The 21,455-nt window shown below is 44.0% G+C and overlaps 1 protein-coding gene across 1 annotated transcript in view; it reads right to left on the bottom strand.

Moving 5' to 3' along the window:
• The window catches only part of ADCK1 (aarF domain containing kinase 1), a 167,976-nt gene that overhangs the window by 110,977 nt on the left and 35,544 nt on the right, over positions 1-21,455 (bottom strand). Inside the window, exon 3 of the mRNA XM_006884642.1 lies at positions 2,346-2,549. Coding sequence (XP_006884704.1) covers positions 2,346-2,549 — 204 coding nt within the window. The remainder of the gene's footprint in view (positions 1-2,345; positions 2,550-21,455) is intronic.

Raw genomic sequence — 21,455 nt, forward strand, 5'->3', positions numbered from 1 at the left:
TTTTTCTATTTTTAAGGAGTGCTTTGCTTATTCAGGGCTTCTTTCCATTCCAAATGAAACTGGAGATTACCTTTTCCATATCCTTGAAGAATGGGATTGGCATTTGTATTGGGATTGCATTGAACATGTAAATTGCCTTTGGTAGTATTGCCATTTTCACAATATTGAGTCTTCCTATCCATGAGCAAGGAATATTCTTCCACTTCTCCAGGTCTCTTTTTGTTTCTTGTAATAATGTTTTGTAATTTTCTTTGAATAGATCCTTTGTGCTTCTGGTTAGATTTACTCCCAAGTATTTAATCTTGTGATTAGCTATTGTGAAGGGCATTGTTTTTCTTAGCTCCAGTTCTGCATTCTCTTTGTCACTGTAGAGAAAGCCAACTGATTTTTGTATGTTGATCTTGTATCCTGCTACTTTGTTGAATTGGTCAACTATGTCCAACAGTTTTCTTGCTGAGCCTTTAGGGTTTTCTAAGTATACTATCATATCATCTGCATAGAGAGATAATTTTACCTCCTCTTTGCCAATTTCAATTGGAGGGGTTCTTTTTTATCTCTTTTGTCAATTTTTTTTTATACTGGTTTGCTTACAAAGTTTGTGTACATTGTGTTTCACACCATCCTTCTTTCACAATGTGTTTCATACAATCATTCTGATTCATCATATTTTCTAAAAGTAAACTATTTCCACTATTGCCTGCCTTTCCAGATCCCTCCCATTTCCTTTACCCGCCCCTCCCTCCATCCATCAAATGGTGGAACCCTATGATTTCCCCCTGCCCATTCTCACCCCTCTGTTGCTATTCTCCACTGCCCCCCTTGGATCCTCATAGACATTTTACTAGTTATCTTTCTATTTCTATAATGGCCTCATACACTATTTGTCCTTATAGGACTGAGTTAGTTCATTCAACATAATGCACTCCAGTCCCTCCCAAATAGTCAGTATTTGTTTAACATCTATTCCATGTCAGGCACTGCCCTAAACACCACATTCACAATCTCTTCTAAGTGTCTCAACAACCCTATTAGGTGAGCACTATAGTGGGAATGACTTTACAGGTAAGAGATGATGATGAAAGGATAAGTTGTGTGCGCAAAGGCACACAGCCTGAAAAGGCAGCCAGACTCCAGACTCCAAACCACCATGTCCAGCTCCTAGCACCATGCCACTCTGCCCTCCTTGCTGAATTCACACAACTGCCAGGCTGATATTGGACTGAGATGGACCTGCAAATCCTGCCCAGGATTTTATTCTAAAGGCCATCAGGAGTTATCAAAGGTCATTAACTAACCCCAGGTTAGGCATCAGCTGATAAAAAGCTAGACTATAAGAATTTTTTTGCCCAGGAAACTCTAGGAGATGCAAACATTCTCTAAGAGTAGACTTAAAAACAGTGATTGGCAAGGATAGGAGAATGATAGTTCAGTCGAGATCTCAAATTAGACCACGTCACTTGTAAGAGCGGGACCTGGCTGGCTGCAGACACCATGAGCCCCTCCTCTTCACAGAAGGTAGGTGGCCAGAACAGGCCAGCGACTGTCCTTCCGATATGTGCCCCACTTTGGATGCTACACATTCTGCAGGGCACTGGCACATGGGCAAAGGTCCAAAGGAGTGGCCAGAGCTGCCACACAGAAGGGCCCAAAGTCCTTCTCTCTGGCATTCCAAGGTCCAGAATAAAGGTCAGAAAAAGAGCAAAGATGGAGAAGGTAGGGGTTAACCTTATAGGGAAGCACTGGCTTACAATGAGAGATGACTGTGGCAACAGGAGGGGGGCCCTAGGCAGCAGGTGAGAGAGTAAGCATCTTGTCACTGGAGGTAATCAAGCATAAGCTGAAGAAGACGTGTTGAAAACAAACAAAGAGCAATGCATTGGATGACTGGGACAGTTTGTCAGTGGCATCATACTGCGGTGTACTGGAGCCTCTGACTAACAGTGCCGCTGGATGTTTTACCTTATTATCCTCCATCCCATGTCTGCAAAAATAGAGCTATTAACACTAACAACTTCACCTATTAGCCATGAGGATTAAAGGAGATAATGTACAGACCAGCATTATTTGTTGATGTGTGGTGAACTCTCAATACCTGACAGGTATTAGGTTGAACCATATGAATCATGTTGGATTATAGTTAAAAACAATCTAAAAGCAACAGTTTTGTCTGGGCCCACAAATCTTTTTCACAGAAGGTCACTGAGGATCCTCCTAACCTCTTTGAGTTCAGCCCCCACAGTGGCTGGGAAGGTTGTTTCCACATCAGCGATGGATCCCCAGCTCTCTGGAGCTGGACTCAGCAGCAGACCATCCTGGGTACCACCCCATCCCCACAGAGCAGGTACCTCTTTGCCCAGGTCCTCGCGGATGACCTGGCGGACCTCCTGCATGCTGCTCTGCGGGGCCTGGCTGTGAAGCACCTTCAGCGTGCTGGTGTATTCCTCCGGCAGCAGGTAGTCCAGAGCCCCCAGGTGCTGGCCCACCTTGATGAAGGTGCCCCGGTTGGCACAGCAGAGCTCACACAGGCGCCGGGCCGAGCGGAGGTGCACCTGCAGAGGGACAGGCCAGGGCCAGAGAGGAGTGAGTGTAGGCTCCCCATAGAGCGTTCAAGGCAGGGACACACACACACACACACACACACACACACACACACACACACACACACATCTTTTTTCTTTCCCGGGATTCAAGGAAGCCACCTCCAACTTTACACTGTGATTAGCCTTCTAAGAAGGTCCCATCCCTCCAATCTCTTCCTCTCCATCAAAATGCATCTCTTCTGAGTCCCAATCACTCATAAAGGAGCTCCAGGCCCTTAACCAAGTCTCATCTACTGATGGTTCAATCAAGGATACACAGAATGAGTGTGTTTGCTACCCATCCCTCAGACATACTAGTAATACTTCATGTGCATTTGTAGTTTTCCAGTTAAAATTTTAAAAACCATGCACAAATATTTTCTTTCTTTTCATGCTCACAGCAACCCTGAGAGGCAGGTATTGATCTCTTTAAAGATGAGAAACTCAATTTGTTTTGCTTACAAAGAAGTAATTAATCAACATCAACAGAAAGTCTAGAAATACTCCAAATCTAGGCTCTTTAAACGCCAACACAGCAAACTTTACCACGGTCTCCTACCAACTGGAGGAACCATTTACTTGTGGAGATAGTTCTATAGAAGTGGATTCTCATAATCTGACACATGAGGTTGATAGCTGTGAGGATAGACCCGTCCTGATGCCCATCTGCCCTTCCAGGGCTGAGAAGTGGCCACCGTCTGCCTGATGGCTGTCCATCCTCAGTCACCATCCCAGTTCATCTGAAGGTCTTGAACATACTGGGGCCTTGCCTCCCCAAAACAACAGCTTCTGAGGTAGAACAGCAGGCAGGCACACCCAGAAGACAGGCCCCAGTGCCCTTAGGGAATCGTATCCCCTTCCACCGAACCAAGTCAACAGAAACTGAACATCCAAGCTGGGTGTGCACTCCGGGGAGTGCCAAGAAGGACAGCATATAATGAAGAACATATTTCAGCCTATAAAACCGTGTGAAGAGTTAAACAGCAGTTGGCAACCAAGATGGAAGAAATGTTCAAAGAACCTACATAATTAGTCGCCAAGTGAACCACACGGAAAACCGTCACTTTAGAAATTAAGACGATAAGAAGGCTGCATCTCTGATAACTCTCATCTCAGCAGCCAAGGAGCCCATCTGCCTACCTCCTACCATAGCAGAGCAGAAGCCTCAACATCCAGGGACTAGCTGGCTGGCTTCAGGTCCTTCCAGACCCGGCCATTTCCGGCCTCTGCTGGACAGCTCCACCACTGCCTCCCACTGCAGCCCATTTCTGGGGGACTCTGTGTACACCCGACCCCACCCTCTGGCCCTGAGAAAGATGCTGGTCTAAGCTGAACCAGTGAGAGTGCCTCTTCTCTCAAAGAAAGCAATTCTGAGAATTTAGTGGAAGTATCCATGCCCCTGGGGTTCCTGAGTGGTACAAAACAGTTAACACACTAGGCAGCTAACCCTTCAGTGGGATGCACAAATCCAAAGAGGTGCCTAGGAAGAAAGTCCTGGTGATCTAGTTCCAAAGACTGAGTAATTGAAACATCATGGAGTGCATTCTACGCTGACACACATGAGTAGGAATCGACAGCAACGACTTTGTTTCATTTTTCTGTACACCCCTAAACGAGTCACGGGTTGGTAGGAGGAAGCTCTCCTCCCTAAGGATTTGAAACTGGAAGCTAAGCTTCCAAGTGTCAGAGGGCTAAAGGCACGCTGAGTCAGTTAGGGTCAAAGTCAGCTAAAATGATGCTTGAGCCAGGGTTCAGAGGAAGTGGGAAAGGAGAAGGCATGGCTGAGGCTGGCCAGCTAAGGTCCTGGGCATCTGAAAAACAACATTCTGCAGTTCAAATCACTGTCTCCCAGAACAACAGGCAGCCAGAGAGGCAGCTGCCGTCCATTAATGCTGAGACGCTGGCGTCGTCAGAGCCCAGATTCAGCAGTGAAAGCCACCCCAGCACCTCGGAGCTGCTCATCCAAGGAGCACGGGTTGCTCCCAAACTCCCTGCAAAGCTGCCCCAGGGTTCAAGCGGGGAGTCAGCAGGCTCAACACTGAAAGGAGGCAGAGGGCTGGAAGAAGGGATGAGAAAATGCTTCAGCTTTTTCCTCCCCTTCCAGTGAACACATCAACCACCAGGTACTTGCTGCACATCTACTGTGTGTCCAGACTCCTTGGATGGTGCGAACAGCTCACATGCTGAATGGTAACAAGTTTGAGTCTACCCAGAGGCACTTTGGAAGGAAGATCAGAAGAGCGACTTTCAAAAACCAGCCATTACAAAGTCTCCAGTACTCGGTTCTGCTTTGCTGCGAGTGGGGTCGCCGTGAGGTGGAATGGGTTTGACAGCAACTGGTTTTCATTGCATCTCCAGTACTGACCTTGCTACTGTGTGGCACATGAAAGAAATAGTGCTCATCCTGTTCCATCTTGTGAGACCTAACAGAGAAAAAGCCAGTGAAAAAGCCATCCGAAAGGGTAAGAGTGTGCAGCGTACAGGCTCACAGATAAAAGAAACAAGAGGACTGGAGTTAGAGGAAAGATTTGATTCATGAGGGAAGGGGTAACTGAGTGGGGGGATGGCAGTCATAAAGGCGTCGCCTCCCAGCTGCAAACCTACCCTCCTCTGCCTGGCTTTGTGATACCACAGATAGGCCCACTAGTTCTACTTTACCAGATGGCTCGAGGCTAGACTTTGTCAACAGGGGGATCTGGAGAAGCTCTGTTAAGTTCAAAGCACGAAGGTGGTGTTTCCTTTACGGGCTCCGTTGTTTTGTTTTCAAAACAAGGCCATCTCTATACTTCGGAGTGCACAAGGCTTTGCCTACTGCAAGACCCTCACAGACCAGCTGTGGCCCACACCACTAGGTTTCTGCACCTTTCCTACAGACCAGTTCTGTCCCATAGCCTCCAGTGAGCCTGACTACCTCACAGCCTATTCCAGTTAGCTCTGCCCTGTACCCTCTAGTAAATTTCTTCACCATGTGACAGATTCCTCCTACAGATCTGAGCAGCCTCCACCCTCCAGCCAAGTTCTGCACCACCCAACTGGCCTCTCCAACTTATCAGAGCCGGCCCACAGCTACCCACCTGGCAAGGCGCTCCCACGGACCAGCTCCAGCCCATACCTTCCACCACATTTCCTCAGATGCTTTCTCCCAAGGCTACAGGTTCCTGGGCAGCCCCACTGGCTCCTACAAGGTCAAGGTCTAAATCGCTACTAAGATCTTGGCTCCTTACTTATTCAATCTCTATCAGCCTTGGAGGGAGCTGCTGCTTCATACATTTTGCTTCTTCAGTATCCTTAGAATCTTTCTTTTATGCCTTTAAAGAGTGAACCACTTTTTAACAGATAATAATTCATTACATGACATTTTCCCTGTTCAAATTACCAGTATGACTGGATTTTGGCTGATACTTTGGGTTAGTTCTTGAAAGTGACTTTTAACAGAATGAGATGGAAAAGGAGATCTGTTCAGGTCAAGAGAACAACATAAACAAAGGTGCACACACACGCACACTTACGTGCAGGTGCGCATGTGCGTTGAGGGCCCACAGGTGCTGTGGGAGGTACTAGCTCCCGAGACAGAGCTGTTCCCACACTCCCTTTAGCTCAGACACACATCTCCATTTGTGTGGCCCTCGGAGAACATCAGCCTCACCCCCAGCAGGCCCACCCACAGGGGAACAGAACCAGACTCTGCTGCCCCTCACCTAGAGCTTGAACAGGTCCCAGGTAGGTACAAAGAGACAGGCACCTTCAGAAGATGCAGGGTAATGCCAGGAGCCTCTGTAGTCACATCAGTCCAGGAAGTGTCCTCCTACAATGCCTCAGTTAGCTTCTACAGGCTTCTTTAGGGGTAGAGACTGGCTGAGTACATCCCCTGTATGCTCAGTATAGCTCAGGGCAAGCTACCATGCTCCCTGCACGGAGACTGATGGCAACAATGGGTCATATGCTCACAAAACCATGATCTAGGAAGCTGAAGCAGCATCTGCGCCGAATGGCACCCACATTTCAACCAAAGAAGTCCAAAAATCACCTTCAGCCAGCTTCTAAACACACACACACCTGTATGAATATGAGGAACATTACCAGTCACTGAAATTGAAAGCTGCCCTTTCTAAAGCCAAAAGGTACAAATTCTGAATCACAGTGTTCCTGGTCTGAACATTAGTCCAGGGTCCTTTTCTAGCTCCAGTTCCTTCCATAGCTTCACCATTCTTTGAGATCATAAGGTAAGCCTGACTCAGAGGCTTCATCTGATGCCATTAAAAGCTAAGTCTCCATTCATTCATTCATTCATTGTTGCACTCTATGTAAACTTTCATTAAAATTAATTTTAAAAAAAAGCTAAGTCTGTTGGCAGCAGGGAACATCCATGAGAATCTAAGGAGTCTTTGATGCAGGTACGCAGTGAGAAAGAGAAGCGTCCATCATTTCTTGGCCTCTGTTCCTTGAATCTAGTCCTTCGTGTTGCACCTGTTATGAGCACCAACCTGGGCATGAGGAACATGCAGATAAATCATAAGTAGTGGCTGATCTCCAAGAGGTCCTAAGTGTTCTTCAGTAGAACTTTCTGTAATGATGGACACAGTGTAAGTGTTCTGTAACGGCCCTGCCCAATAACAGTCCTCTCTAGCTGCACGGACCACTGCCCATCCTGCTGCAGCTGTGAGCTGTTACAGTGCTAGACGCTATGCCAGCTGTGTTTCAAACACCAGCCAGGTCACAGGGTAGTAAGGTTTCAGCAGAGCTCCTGAAAAAACACAAACCGAAGAAGAAAGGCCTGGTGGTCTGTTTATAAAAAAATTAGCCAATGAAAACTCTACGGATCCCAGAATGTCATCTAAGATTTCAATTGGTTTCATTTGGAAGTGTGACATGAGGAGGGAACAATCAGCAGGGTGGCAGGAGAAACACTCACGGCCATCAAGTAGGAACCGACTCACAGCTGAGCCTCCAGCAGGTTTTCAGAGGCTGTAAACTGCACAGAGGTCTCGTGCAGAGGAGCTAGTGGATTCAAACCATCTACCTTTGGGTTGGCAGCATAATTCCTTGTCCGGTAGGACACCACAGCTGTGGGAAGTCATTGTTGAGATGATCGTGAAGGTGGTATTCTTGCTGTCTTTAAGTATGCCCAGTAACTCCAAAATGGATGGAACCACACTGTATGTACCCTTTCTACACTGTGCCAGCGAACAAGTATTAATGGAATATCTGTGTGGACAAGGCTTAGGAGGGGTGCAGGGAACCAAGAGCAATGGTCCTCATGTACATGGGGCTTACAATACTACTATAAAATTATACAATTAAAATCACTAATACCAAGCAATAAAGGTAGGGCCCCATCACTCAGACCTGTGACATGTGGGAAAGATGAACAGACTGGGCCCCAGGGTGGCCACGGAAGTGAAATCAAATGTACATAATTTATTTGATTTGATCCTGGATAAAACCAAGGTTAGCAACACAGTTTGGGAATCAGAGTTAGGTTCAAATCCTACTTTGCTACTTACCTGTGCTCTACCCTTGGCCAAGGTAATTCACGTTAGGGTCTCTTGTTTCCTCATACTTCAAAAAGGAGAACACAGGAAAGCCTGCAAGAGCCTGAACCGGGGCAAGCTGTAAACTTGTCAGGGAAGGAAAAGCTCAAAATATTTTCCACTAAAACAAGTGATGGGAAAGTGGGAAGGCTGCAGCCTGTCAAATGTGAAAAACTTTTGAGACCCAGAAAAACAAGGCAGTCCTGTCAAGTTCAAGCCTCACAGGTCTCACTGTAATTATGCCTGTCATTGTGAAGTAGTGCTTGAAACAGCGCTTAGCACAGGGCTCAGCATATAATAAATGCTCAAGAAATGAAAAGAAGCAAGAAAGGGAGAAACAATCTTCCTAGAAAGATGAAATGTAAAGGGGAGGACCCCATCTAGCCTCTACTCCCTCTACTTTGTTCTGTCCAGTAAGCCTAGCCCACACTCTAACAGAAACAGTAGCTTATGCTCTGTTATCTACATTTTGGATTTGCTCAGCATACAGTTTGAATAGGTACGGAGAAAGGATACAGCCCTGTTAGCACTGGACAGAGCAGGGTTCAGCACTGATGTACATAGGGTCTCTGTGAGTTGCAAGCAACTCAATGACACATAACAACAACAAGAGTGTTCCCTAGCTCTATTAACAACAGCCTTGGTGTAGGCATGGGTTTCACATAAGCACAATTAAGTGTTCTGAGGTTCCCATTCTCCTCAATGTTAGCCATAATTGGCTGTGATCCATACAGTCAAATGCCTCTGCATAGTCAATAAAACACAGACATTCTTCTGGTATCCTCTGCTTTTAGCCAAGCTCCATCTCACTTCAGCAATAATATCCCTCACGCCATGGCCTCTTTTAAATCCAGCTTGAATTTCTGCCAGTTCTCTGCTGATATACTGTTGTAGCCATTTTTTTAATAATCTTCAGCACAATTATGCTTGCATGTGATATTAATGATACTGTTTGATAATTTCCACATTCTGTTAAATCATGTTTTTTGGGAAATGGAACATTTATGGGTGTCTGCCATACTGTTGAGTCAGGCAGTCAGGTAGCTGTCATCGAGATTTCCTGGCACAGTCTGGTAAGCATGCCCAGAGTTGCCATCTGTTTATTAGAACATCTTAATGTTGTTCAAATAGTGCAAAGGAACAAAGCATGGTTTAAAATTAAGAAAAGTATGTATCAGGGCTATATCCTTCTTCATACTTACTCAATTTGTGTGCTGAACAAATAATTCAAATAGCTGGACTTTATGATGAAGAATGTGGCATCAGGATGAGGGGAAGGTTCATCAACAGCCTGCATTATGCAGATGACCCAACCTTGCTTGATGAAAGTGAAGAGAACTTTAAAAACTTGCTGCAGGAGATCAAACACTACAGCCTTCAATATAGATTACATCTCAACATCAAGAAAACAAAAATCTTCACCACTGGGCCTACTGCCAGTATCACGACAGATGGAGAGAAGACTGAAATCATCACTATTTCATCTTACTTAGATCTACAATCAACACTCTTGGTACCAGCAGTCAAGAAATCAAGGGATGTGCTGCGTTGAGAAAATCTGTTGTCAAGGACCTCTCCAGACGCTGAAGTGTACTGATGTCAGTTTAAAGACTACGGTGTACTTGAACCAAGTAATGGTCTTTTCAATTGCTTTCTAAGGATATGAAAGTTGAACAATGAATAAAGAGAACCAAAGAAGAGTTCATGTCTTTGAGCTGCACTGCTGGAGAAGAGCACTGAATATAACATGAACTGCCAAAAGAACAAACAGAAATTGCAGCCAGACTGCTCCTTGGAGGCAGGGATGGTGAAGCTTCATCTCACATACTTTGGGCATGTTGTTAGGAGCGGTCACTCCTTGGAAAAGAAGACTATGCTGGGAAAGTAGAGGGTCAGTGTAAGAGAGGAAGATCCCCAACAAGATGAACTGTATCAATGTGACTGTAACAATGGGTTTAAGCATATCAGAGATGATGGCACAGGACAGGGCAGGGCTCAGACGCATTCCTCACAGGAATGCTGAGTTATAGTTGACTCAACAGTACATAACAATGTCTGGATTAAGGGAACACTGGTGGCTTGGTCTATGAGGGGTTACACTGCTAACACATAGGCAGTGTCACCCTGATGGTTCAAACCCACCAGGATCTCCTCAAAAGAAAGAAGGGAAATCTCCTCTCTTGTAATTTACAGCCTCAGAAACCCAGTGAGGGCCACCTATGAATTGGGTCCAACCCAAAAGTTTTAAGTTTCCATCTAAATTACATTTCCATGTGGGGAAAAAAAAGGCAAAACAGAGTTTCATTTTAACAGACATTGACTCTAGGTTCTCCTGGTCAAAGATCTTACTGCTTGCACCACCACCCTAATGCCTACTTCCCGTTTTGTTCTGACTCCAAGCCTTGCCTTCATCCAGCGTATGGATTAAATTGTGTCTCCTAAAAGGGTACGTTGAAATTCTAATCCCTATACATAAGAAATCTATAACTAGACCAGGAAGATGCTATCCAAACAGAGCAAGGGAACACTTTACGGTTCAAAGTCAAGAAAGGAGTACATCAGGGATGGGTCCTTTCTCCATACCTTTCAGTCTATATGCAGAACAGATTATTTGGGAGACTGGACTTTATGAAGAAAAATGTGATATGATGATTGGTAGAAGACTCATCAACAACCCGCATTATATAGATTATACAACTTTGCTCACTAAAACTGAGGACTTAAAGCATTTACTGCAGAAGGTCAAGGACTGCAGCCTTCAATACAGATTTCATCTCAACATCAAGAAAACAAAGATCCTCACCACCAAGCCAATTGGCAATATCATGATAGATGGAGAAAAGACTAAGATTGTTAACAATCTCATCTTGCTTGGATCCACAATCAAAATTCTTGGTACCCATCTCACCCCAGTAGCAGTGGCAAAGTTCAACAGGATAGCAAGTAATAAATGTTGGAGAGGATGTGCTGAGATAAGAATTCTTAAATGCTGTTGGTGAGATTTTAAAATGAGGCAGTTTGACATTTCATCAGAAAGCTGAACAAAGAAATTCCGTATGACCCAGCTATACCCCAGAAAAATAAGAACTGAGGTACAAATGGCGACGTGTATACCAATGTTCATTGTAGCATTATCACAAGAACATGGAAACAGCCCAAATGTACAACCACAATCGAATGGATTCAGAAGTTACGGTACATTCACACAATGAAATATTATGCAGCACACAGGAGCAATGGTCTTGCAAATCACTACCTAACTTGGGAGGGACTGGAGAATATTATGCTAAGTGAATTAATTCAGTCCCATAAGGACAAATACTGTATAAAACCATTATTGTAAAATGTGCATGAGGAACCAAGGGGGAGAGGAGGGGAGCAGAGGGGTAAGGATTGGTGGGGGAGTTCGGGGGGTCAATAATAGGGTCCACAGTTTGATAGGTGGAGGGAAATGGGAAAGATCCGGTACAAAGAAAACTAGGTCTAGAACCTTTGTAAGTAATCCAGTATAAAAGAAAAAATTTTATTAAAAACAAAACAAAACCTCTTGGTACCAGCAGTCAGGAAATCAAAAGACAAGTTGCTCTGGGAAAGTCTGCTGTCAGAGACCTCTCCAGGGTGCTAAAGAGCAATGATATCAGTCTAGAGACTAAGGTACACTTGATCCAGGCCATGATCTTCTCAATTGCTTGCTATCCATCTGAAAACTGGACAGTAAATAAGGATGACAGAGAAGAGTTGTAGCTGTGGTGCTGGAGAAGAGTACTGAGCATACCATGGACTGCCAAGAGAACAAATAGGTCTTTTCTGGAGAGGATGAAACCAGATCACTCCTTGGAGGCAAGGACTTTGAGACAGTGTCTCACATCTTTGGGCATGTTCTCAGGAGAGACCAGTCCTTGGAAAAGGACATCATTTTTAGGATGGTAGAAGATCAGCACAGGAGAGGAAGACCCTGGAAGAGGTGGATTAACATAGTGACTGTGGCAATGGGGTCAGGTGTGGCAGAGATGGTGAGGTTGGCAGAGGATAGGGCAGCGTTCAGAGCCGCTGATCACAGGGTGGCTGGGAGGCACAACTGACTCGATGGCACATAGCAACAACATACTGATGAATGCATGTGACTCTGTTTAGAAACTGGGTCTTTGAAGATAGACAACTGGGAGGGGAGGGGAGGGGAGGGGAGGGAAGGGGAGGACACAGAAGGAAGACAGTCATGTGAAGACAGTGTCAGAGACTGGAATAACAACATCTACATATCAAAGAATACCAAGGATTGTTGGGCCACCAGAGAAGAAAAAAGAAAAAAAAAGAGGCAGGAAAGGATATTCTCATTCAGCCTTTGGAGAGCACATGACCTGCTGACATCTTGATTCTGGACTTCTAGCCTTCAGATCCTACATAGAGTCTCCAACTCACAGTGACCCTACAGGGCAAGGGAGAACTGCCCCCAGGACAGTAAACACCGAGGCTGCAAATCTTAACAAACGTAGACTGTTAGAAAAGAGGACTGACATGGAGGGTTGGAAGAAAAATAAGAAAAGAATGGATAATGAACACTGCACTGGAAGAGATGAGGGGAGGGGCTGTCTGAAAAGAATATATGATCAGGCCTCACCCATATGACCACTATCTAGAGCAAGAGGTGTGCTGCAAAGTGGACTGGGGGAGGGGGAAGGAAGAGGGAGAAAGGAAAATGTTCAACAAGTCATGAATGAAAACCTAGTCTTTCTGTAAACGTTCGTTTAAATCACAAAAAAAAATTGTTTTTAAAAGTAGACTGTCTCATCCCTTGGAGCAGTCGGTGGGTTCAAACTGCCAACTTGCCAACCAGTTTTGTTCTGTCAGACATCGAGTCGTTATGAGTCAGAGCTGATTCAACAGTACCTAAGCACAACGGCCTTCAGAACTGTGGATAAATGGGTATTTCAAGACACTTGGCTTGCAGTGTCTGTTGCAATGGCCCTGAGCCTCCCTGTCTGTCCGATGTGTCTCTGCAACACATCATGACTGCACCACATTCTCCCGTCCTCCCTGTCTGTCCGATGTGTCTCTGCAGCACATCATGACTGCACCACATTCTCCCGTCCTCCCTGTCACAGCACTGCGGGAACAGCTGGAGCAGACCCTGCCCCTGCCCCTGCTCCAACTTCATTTTCACTCCAAGCTCAATAACTTGCCTTATGAGTATCTCATTACTGATAACCTTGCTATAATGAGTTTTAATCTGCCTCATATTAATTAAAAAGGCATTGTCATTAGCCAGTTTGGTTTGAAGTTTAAGAGGTGGGCACTGAGTGGCTAATAAGAGCAACTCCATGATGACTGGGTATTGAATGGGCTGAATGGAACAAGGACCTAAAGAGAGCAAGTCTAAACCCTCCAGAGCGGGAACATCGGGCCCCAAACTTGGCAATAAGAAAGGTGCTGAGGTCCAGACTGAATTACAGGAGTCTCCATGAGACCCAAGCAATACATCCTACTAGGTAGAGGAGCATGAGCAAGCCAGAGAGTAAAGAGACAGGGAGACAAACAGACACACACACACACACACACACACACACACACACACACACAAGACAGAGACAAAAGAGGAAGAGACCAAGAGATAAAGCTCCTCGGCTGTCTGCACATAGTGACCTTGGCAATTATATAGATCATTCAATAAAGCAAGCCTTTATCTGCCAAAAAAAGAAAAAAAAACAACCAGAGAAACAGAAACCCATAAAAGAGGGCAATAGACCCTAAAACAAAGACTTTCAACTAGCAAATCTGGTTAGAAGCTCAAATTTCAAAGAAAAAGCACAGAAACGTGTTATCTTTGGATTGTTGGATTATAAGGATGTTCTCTTTTTTAAAAATGGGTTTTGCTTTTTCTCTGATGAGAAATACCACCATAGTGGCATGGAGGTGCTGTCAATCCAAAGGCAGGTGATTCAAATCCACCAGTGGCTCCTTCCATGCAATTTACAGCCTCTGAAAACCCGCTGGAGGGTTACTTCTGACTTGATGACAATGAGAGAGAATATATGTCAGTAATGAAAGAAAACCTTTTGAACTATCCTGTGTTAGTTATCTTAGTGCTGATATAACAGAAACGCCATAATTAGGTGGCTTTAGGGATACTGTAGCTGATGTTAGATGGATCTTAGCTGAAAGCAGGGAATACCAGAGAAATGTATATCTGTGTTTCATTGACTATGCCAAGGTGTTTGACTGTGTGGACCATAACAAACTGTGGCTGACTCTGAGAAGAATGGGAATCCCAGAACACTTGATTGTTCTAATGTGACCTATACTTGGACCAGAAGGCAGTAGTCAGAAGAGAGCAAGGGAACACTGCATGGTTCAAAATTGGGAAAGGCGTATGCCAGGGATGTGCCCTATCTCCATGCCTTTCAACCTGTATGCAGAACAGATTATCCAGGAGGCTGGGCTCTATGAGGAGAAATGCGGGGTCAAGATTGGTGGAAGATCTATCAACAATCTGTGTTATACAGATGACACAACCCTGCTTACTGAAACTGAGGAGGACCTCATGCACTTGCTGTGGAGGGTCAAGGACTGCAGCCTCCAATATGGATTGAGGCTCAGTATCAAGAAGACAAAGATTCTCACCACTGGACCAATTGGCAGCATCAGGATGGATGGTGAAGAGATTGAGATTGTACACAGCTTTAGTTTGCTTGGCTCCACAGTCAACACTCTTGGCACCAGTAGCCAGGAAATTAAAAGGTGCATTGCCATGGGAAAGTCTGCTGTTAGGGACCTCTCTAAAGTACTCAAGAGCAATGGTGTGTCTCTGGAGACTAAGGTGTGTCTGGTACCGGCCATGGTCTTTGCAATCACTTGTTATGCATCAGAGAGTTGGACAATGACCAAGGAGCATAGAAGGAGAATTGATGCCTTTGAGCTGTGGTGCTGGAGAAGAGTACTGAGGGTACCATGGACTGCTAGGAAAACAAACATATTCATCCTGGAAAGGGTTAAACCGAGTGGCTCCTTGGAGGCAAGGATTCTAAGGCTCCATCTAACATACTTTGGACATGTTGTAAGGAGAGACCAGTCCTTGGAGAAGGACATCATATTTGGGAGGGTGGAGGGACAGCGCAGGAGGGGAAGGCCTTCTATGAGGTAGATTGACTCAGTGACTGAGGTAATAGGGATGGGAGTGTCAGAGACAGTGTGATTGGCACAGGACAGAGCAGAGTTTAGGGCTGTTGTACATAGGGTCGCTATGAGTCGCAAGTGACTCAACGGCACATAACAACAACAACAACTCACAACTTAAGAGACTAGAGGGCCAAATTCAGAACACTAGCTTTTAGGAAAGGCTTTCTTTCTCTGTCAGCTCCAGGAGAAAGTCCTAGTTAGCTTTAAACATCTGTGGGCTTGGGATCTAGAAGGTTTTCTGCATAGATATCTAAAGTCCAAAGTTCACACTCTACTCCCAGTTCTTCTTTCTTGGCGCTAGCGGGTCCCTCCCTGTGTGGGTTCACTTCTCTCACTATTTACCTCTTATAAAATGATTAAGAGATTGAGATTGTTGACAGCTTCAGTTTGCTTGAGTCTACAATCATCACTCTTGGTTCCAGCAGCCAGGAAATTAAAAGAAGAATTAATTGGGAAAATCTGCTGTCAGAGATCTCACCAAAGTACTAAAGAGCAACAATGTCAGTCTGGAGACTAAGGAGCACCTGATACAGGCCATGGTCTTTGCAATTACTTGCTATACATCAGAGAGCTGAACAAAGACTAGGGATGACAGAAGGAGAGTTGATGCCTTTGAGCTTTGGTGCTGGAGAAGAGTATTGAATATGCTATGGACTGCTAGGAGAACAAACAAGTTCATCCTGGAGAAGGTAAAGCCAGGATGCTCTTTGGAGGAAGCAAGGATTCTGACGCTACATCTGACATATCTGGACATGCTGCAAGGCGGTATTGGTCCTTGGAGAGGGACTTCATGCTTGGGAGGGTGGATGTACAGCGCAGAAGAGGAAGACCCTCGATGAGACGGATTGATTTTGTCACTGGGGTAATGGAGATAGGTGTGTCGGAGCCAATAAGATTGGCAAGGGATAGAGCCGGGTTTAGGGCTGTTGTACATAGGGTCACTATGAGTCACAGGCGACTTGACAGCACATAATAACAAAAAGATAAAAGGTAATGTTGATCACAGACCATGGAAATCCCTGTACATGGGATCAGGGCCAGGACCTGACTAAGGGCATTGCATCCCACCATAATCCCTTCTAACTGGTTGACTGATTGCAATAGATTTTATAATGGGGATGATTACATCATTGCAGACAGCCAAACCACTGACAGTCATGGCTCGTAGATGGACAGCATCAGGATTCTTTATTGCATAAGATTCTTGTTCCAGATATGAGGGAGATCTAGTGGCTTAGTGATGAGGAGCTGTGCCACCAACTCAAAGGCATGTAGTTCGAATCCACCAGGTGCTCCAAAGGAGAAAGATAGACAGTCTCCTTCTGTGCCATTTTCTGCCTCTTAGTACCCATTGGAAGGTCAGCTATGGGTCAGTTCTGACTCGATGGTACAGAACAATGATATTCTATGTCTATGAAGTAGTAATCACTTGAATGTAGGCTGTGATAAATTAAAAATGAATAATACAAAGGTTATCATCACTACAATAAAAAAAAACAGTCCTATAACAAACATCCCAAAGTCAGCATGATTTTCTCAACATCACTGCCACCACCAAACCTGCTCTTTCCAAAACCTTTTGCATCTTAGGAAATGACAACTGGGAGTTGCTGAAGTCATAAACCTTGATGTCATCTTTAACATCTCTCCAAAATAGGAGACTGCAACCAATGTCACAATCAACATATATGTGAATTGCCAAATGGAAAACTAATTAACACTATAACCTTTAACTCAAATCACCCATAGAGAAAATTTCCTTCCCACCTAAAATGGCAACAAAAACATATATCATCTTCTGGCCCATGATCTCTATGTAATCGTGTTTATGGCTCTAGATATTAGGCCATGAAGGACGGTGATTTTTAAGAGATGAGGAAAAAACAAGGTGAACTCTATGGCTGTTCTTCTCACCTCACGGACAGGTCCTAGCCTCTGGCACAGGAAAGGGGAGCCTGGCAATGCCCAGAAGACCCTGAATTGAAGAGAGAGATCGAAGAGTCCAGGAAGATGGAGTGAGCTACAGTAACTACAGAGTCAATGGCAGGCAAACAATGAGCAATCTCTTCTCTTGCAATTTGCTGCCTCTGAAAATCCACTGGAAGGTCAGTGATGAGTTGGTTCCGAAACAGTGGCACACAACAACAAATATATACTGCTCACAAGAAATATTTAAGTATAAAATACAGGCTCTCTGCTCCTTGTTGATCCAGACTGCCCTCTCTTCTCGTGCAGCCTCAGCAGCATCCCTGAGACACAATGGTGAAGGTTGGAGTAAACGGATTTGGCTGCATTGGGAGCCTGGTCACCAGGGCTGCTTTTAACTCTAGCAAAGTGGATGTTGTTGCCATCAAGGATCCCTTCATTGATCTCAACTACATGGTCTATATGTTCCAATATGATTCCACCCATGGTAAGTTCAATGGCACTGTCAAGGCTGAGAATGGGAAGCTGGTCATCAATGGGAAAGCCATCACTATCTTCCAGGAGCAAGGTCCTGCCAACATCAAGTGGGGTGATGCTGGTGCTGAGTATGTTGTGGAGTCCACTGGTGTCTTCACAACCTTGGAGAAGGCTGGGGCTCACTTGAAGGGTGGTGCCAAACGGGTAATCATCTCTGCTCCCTCTGCTGATACCCCCATGTTTGTGATGGGCGTGAACCATGAAAGTATGACAACTCTCAAGATTGTCAGCAATGCCTCCTGCACCACCAACTGCTTGGCTTCCCTGGTCAAGGTCATCCATGACAACATCGGCATTGTAGAGGGACTAATGACCACAGTCCATGCCATCACTTCCACCCAGAAGACTGTGGATGGCCCCTCTGGAAAGCTGCGGCGTGATGGCCATGGAGCTGCCCAGAACATCATCACTGCATCTACTGGAGCTGCCAAGGCCATGGACAAGGTCATCCCTGAACTGAATGGGAAACTTACTGGCACAGCTTTCCATATCCCCAGCCCCAATGTGTCAGTTGTGGACATACCTGCCATCTGGAGAAGGCTGCCAAATATGATGACAGCAAGAAACTATTAAAGCAGGCATCAGAAGGGCCCCTCAAGGGCATCCTGGGATACACTGAAAACCAGGTTGTTTCCTATAACTTTAATAGTGACATCCACTCTCCCACCTTTGATGCTGGGGCTGGCATTGCCATGAACAATCACTTTGTCAAACTCATTTCCCAGTATGACAATGAATTTGGCTACAGCAACCGGGTGGTCAACCTGATGGTTCAAATGGCCCCCAAAGAATAAGAGCCCCTTGGACCACCAGCCCCAACAATAGCACTAGAAGAAAGAGAGTCCTTGTTCCAAATCAATCCTCCCACAACTGATAATCTCACATCCTTGACACAGTTTCCATCCAATCCCCCCGAGAAAGGGGAGGAGCTAGGAGAGCCCATCTTGTCATGTACACTGTACTCAGCAAAAAAAAATTATAAAATACAGTTTAAATGTAAAGAATGTAAAACATATGTCATGCCAACTCTAATCAAAATAAAGCTGAAATGGATTTATTTACATTAAAAAATCCTCAAATTCATAGCTGGGTTTGAGGCTATAAGTCAATATTATTATTAATTAATTAATTACATCATAAATTATAATTAAAAGTATAAAACAAAATGTACATTAATGATCTAATTAAAGTGTAAGTACACTGCTATAAAAACCAAATTCGAATGATTAAATTAAAATCCAATTTGATTCATAAATTTTCACTCAAAAAAAGATTCTCTGATTTTAGGGTGGGGAAAAGTATCTGATGATGTGAAAAGCAGAAAAGGGGAAAATATCAGTGAAGTAAAAAGCCAATTATTTTAGATGAACAATAAAAAAATTCATAAACATCTTCCTAGACTCATTTATTCTCATTCCCAAGAAAAGTGATCCAACAGAATGTACCTAACAGTATCACTGATATCACATACAGGCAAAATATTGCTGAAGATCATCCAAAAATGGGCAGAACAGTACATTGACAGGGAACTGCCAGAAACTGAAAAGGGGTTTGGAAGAGGCCATAGCAAAGAAAGCCCTGGTGGCCTAGTGGCAAGATGCTACACTGCAATCCCAGAGGTACACGGTTCAAATCCACCAGAAGCTCTGCTGGAGAAGGAGGGAGAAATCTGATTTGATGGTACATGTAAAAATAATGCAATTTAAAAAATTTTTTAAAAAAAGAAGAAGAGGCCACAGCACGAGGAATATCATTTCTGATGTCAGATGGCTCCTGACTGAAATTACAGAATACTCAAAGAATGTCTACGTTTTATTGATTACGCAAAGGCATTTGTCTGTGTGGATCACAACAAACTAAACAAAAAGCCTTGAAAAGGATGGGAATCCCAGGACACTTACTTGTCATTGCTCAGATGGAATCTAGATCTAGACCAAGAAGTTGTTTCACGAAGAAAGCAAGGGAACACTGAATGGTTTAAAATCAAGAAAGGTGTGCATCAGGGTTGTATCCTCTGCCCATACTTACATGCTGAGCAAATAATTTGTGAAGCCAGATTCTATGAAAAAAAAAAATGTGTCATCAGGATCAGATGAAGACATCTTAATAGCCTGTGTTATGTAGAAAACACAACCCTGCTTGCTGAAAGTGAGAATCAGAAGCACTTGCTGCAGATGATCAAACACTACAACCTTCAATAGTGATTACATTGGGCTGATAGGCAATATCATGATGGATGGAGAAATGTTTGAAACAGTCACTGACTTGATCTTACTTGTAACCACAACCAACAGTCTTGGGACTAGTAGTCAGAAGATCAAGAGATATATTGCATTGGGCAAGTCTGCTGTCAGAGAACTCGTCAAAGTCTTGAAGAGCAATAATGTCAGTTTGAAGACTAAGGTGTATCTGATTTAATCCCTTGCTATGCACCTGTGAGCTGGACAATGAATAAGGATGACAGAAGAAGAATTAATGTGTTTGAGCTGTGGTGTTGGAAAAGAATATTGAACATCCCATGGACTGCCAAAAGAACAAAAGTTCAGCCAGAGTACTCTTGGGAGGAAAGGATGATGAAACACCATCTTTCATTCTTTGGAAATGTGGCTAGAATAGGTTAATCCTTAGAAAGGGACTAGGAAAAGGGAAGGGTCAGCGCAGGAGAGGGAGATCTTCAAAGAGAAGGACTGACATAGAGATTGCAGCAATAGGCTCAAGTAGCATCAGAGACAAGTGAGGATGGCACAGGATGGGACAGGATTCAGGTGTGTTGTTCATAAGGTCCTTAGGAGATGTACTCGATTCATGGCCCCTAACAACAAAAATAACATGCAGATAAGGTAAAAAAGAAAAATGAAACAAGTAACCAATTTCAAGATAAAAAAAAAAGGAAACACCATTTTAGACTCTACAGATATTAAAAGGATAATAAGAGAATAATAACAATTCTATACCAATAAATTTGATAGCTTAGAAATGAACAATTCTTCCCTTAAAAAATTAGATAACATGAACAGCCACCTATGCATTTAAGAAACTGCATTTGTAGTTAATAAAAAAACTTTCCCACAAGAATACTCCACACTCAGATGGTATCACAGGCGAACTCCACCAAATGTTTAAGGAAGAAATAATAACACTGCCACACAAATTATTCTAGAAAATTGAAGAGGGACAATTTTCCCAACTCATTCTATAAAAATCGTATTAAAGCCAAACAAGACAAGCAGAAAAATAGTGACCTATCGCCATCATGAACACAGATGCAAAAATTATTTTCAAAAATTAACAAACTGAATTCAACAGTCTATAAAAAGGTTGCTCTCACTGCTTGCTTTCAGGCAGTTTTGATTTGTCACCTGGTGATGTTCATTTTTATCACTTCATTAAAGTGGTTATTTTGCCCGGCTCCTTTACTTCAAGTTGCAAGTGTATCCTTTATAACACAATATTTATGGGAAGGTTGTTTTAAATGTTAAAAATACTCCATCACCTACAGCCAGGAGAAGATAAAATAGGTGAATGGGATCGTCTAAGAATCAAATCCCTATGCACATCTAAAAACTTCTCCAACAGGGTAAAAAAGGGAAGCCACAGACTGGAAAACAGTATTTGGTAATGACATATCAGATAAGGGACTTATATCCAGAATTTATAAAATACTTGAGCACCACAACAAGATAAAGGTAAATAATCCAATAGAAAAATG

This window comes from Elephantulus edwardii, unplaced genomic scaffold (assembly GCF_000299155.1).
Source record: "Elephantulus edwardii isolate Elephantulus edwardi_28Jun2011 unplaced genomic scaffold, EleEdw1.0 scaffold00037, whole genome shotgun sequence".
Taxonomy (NCBI): Eukaryota; Metazoa; Chordata; class Mammalia; order Macroscelidea; family Macroscelididae; genus Elephantulus; species Elephantulus edwardii.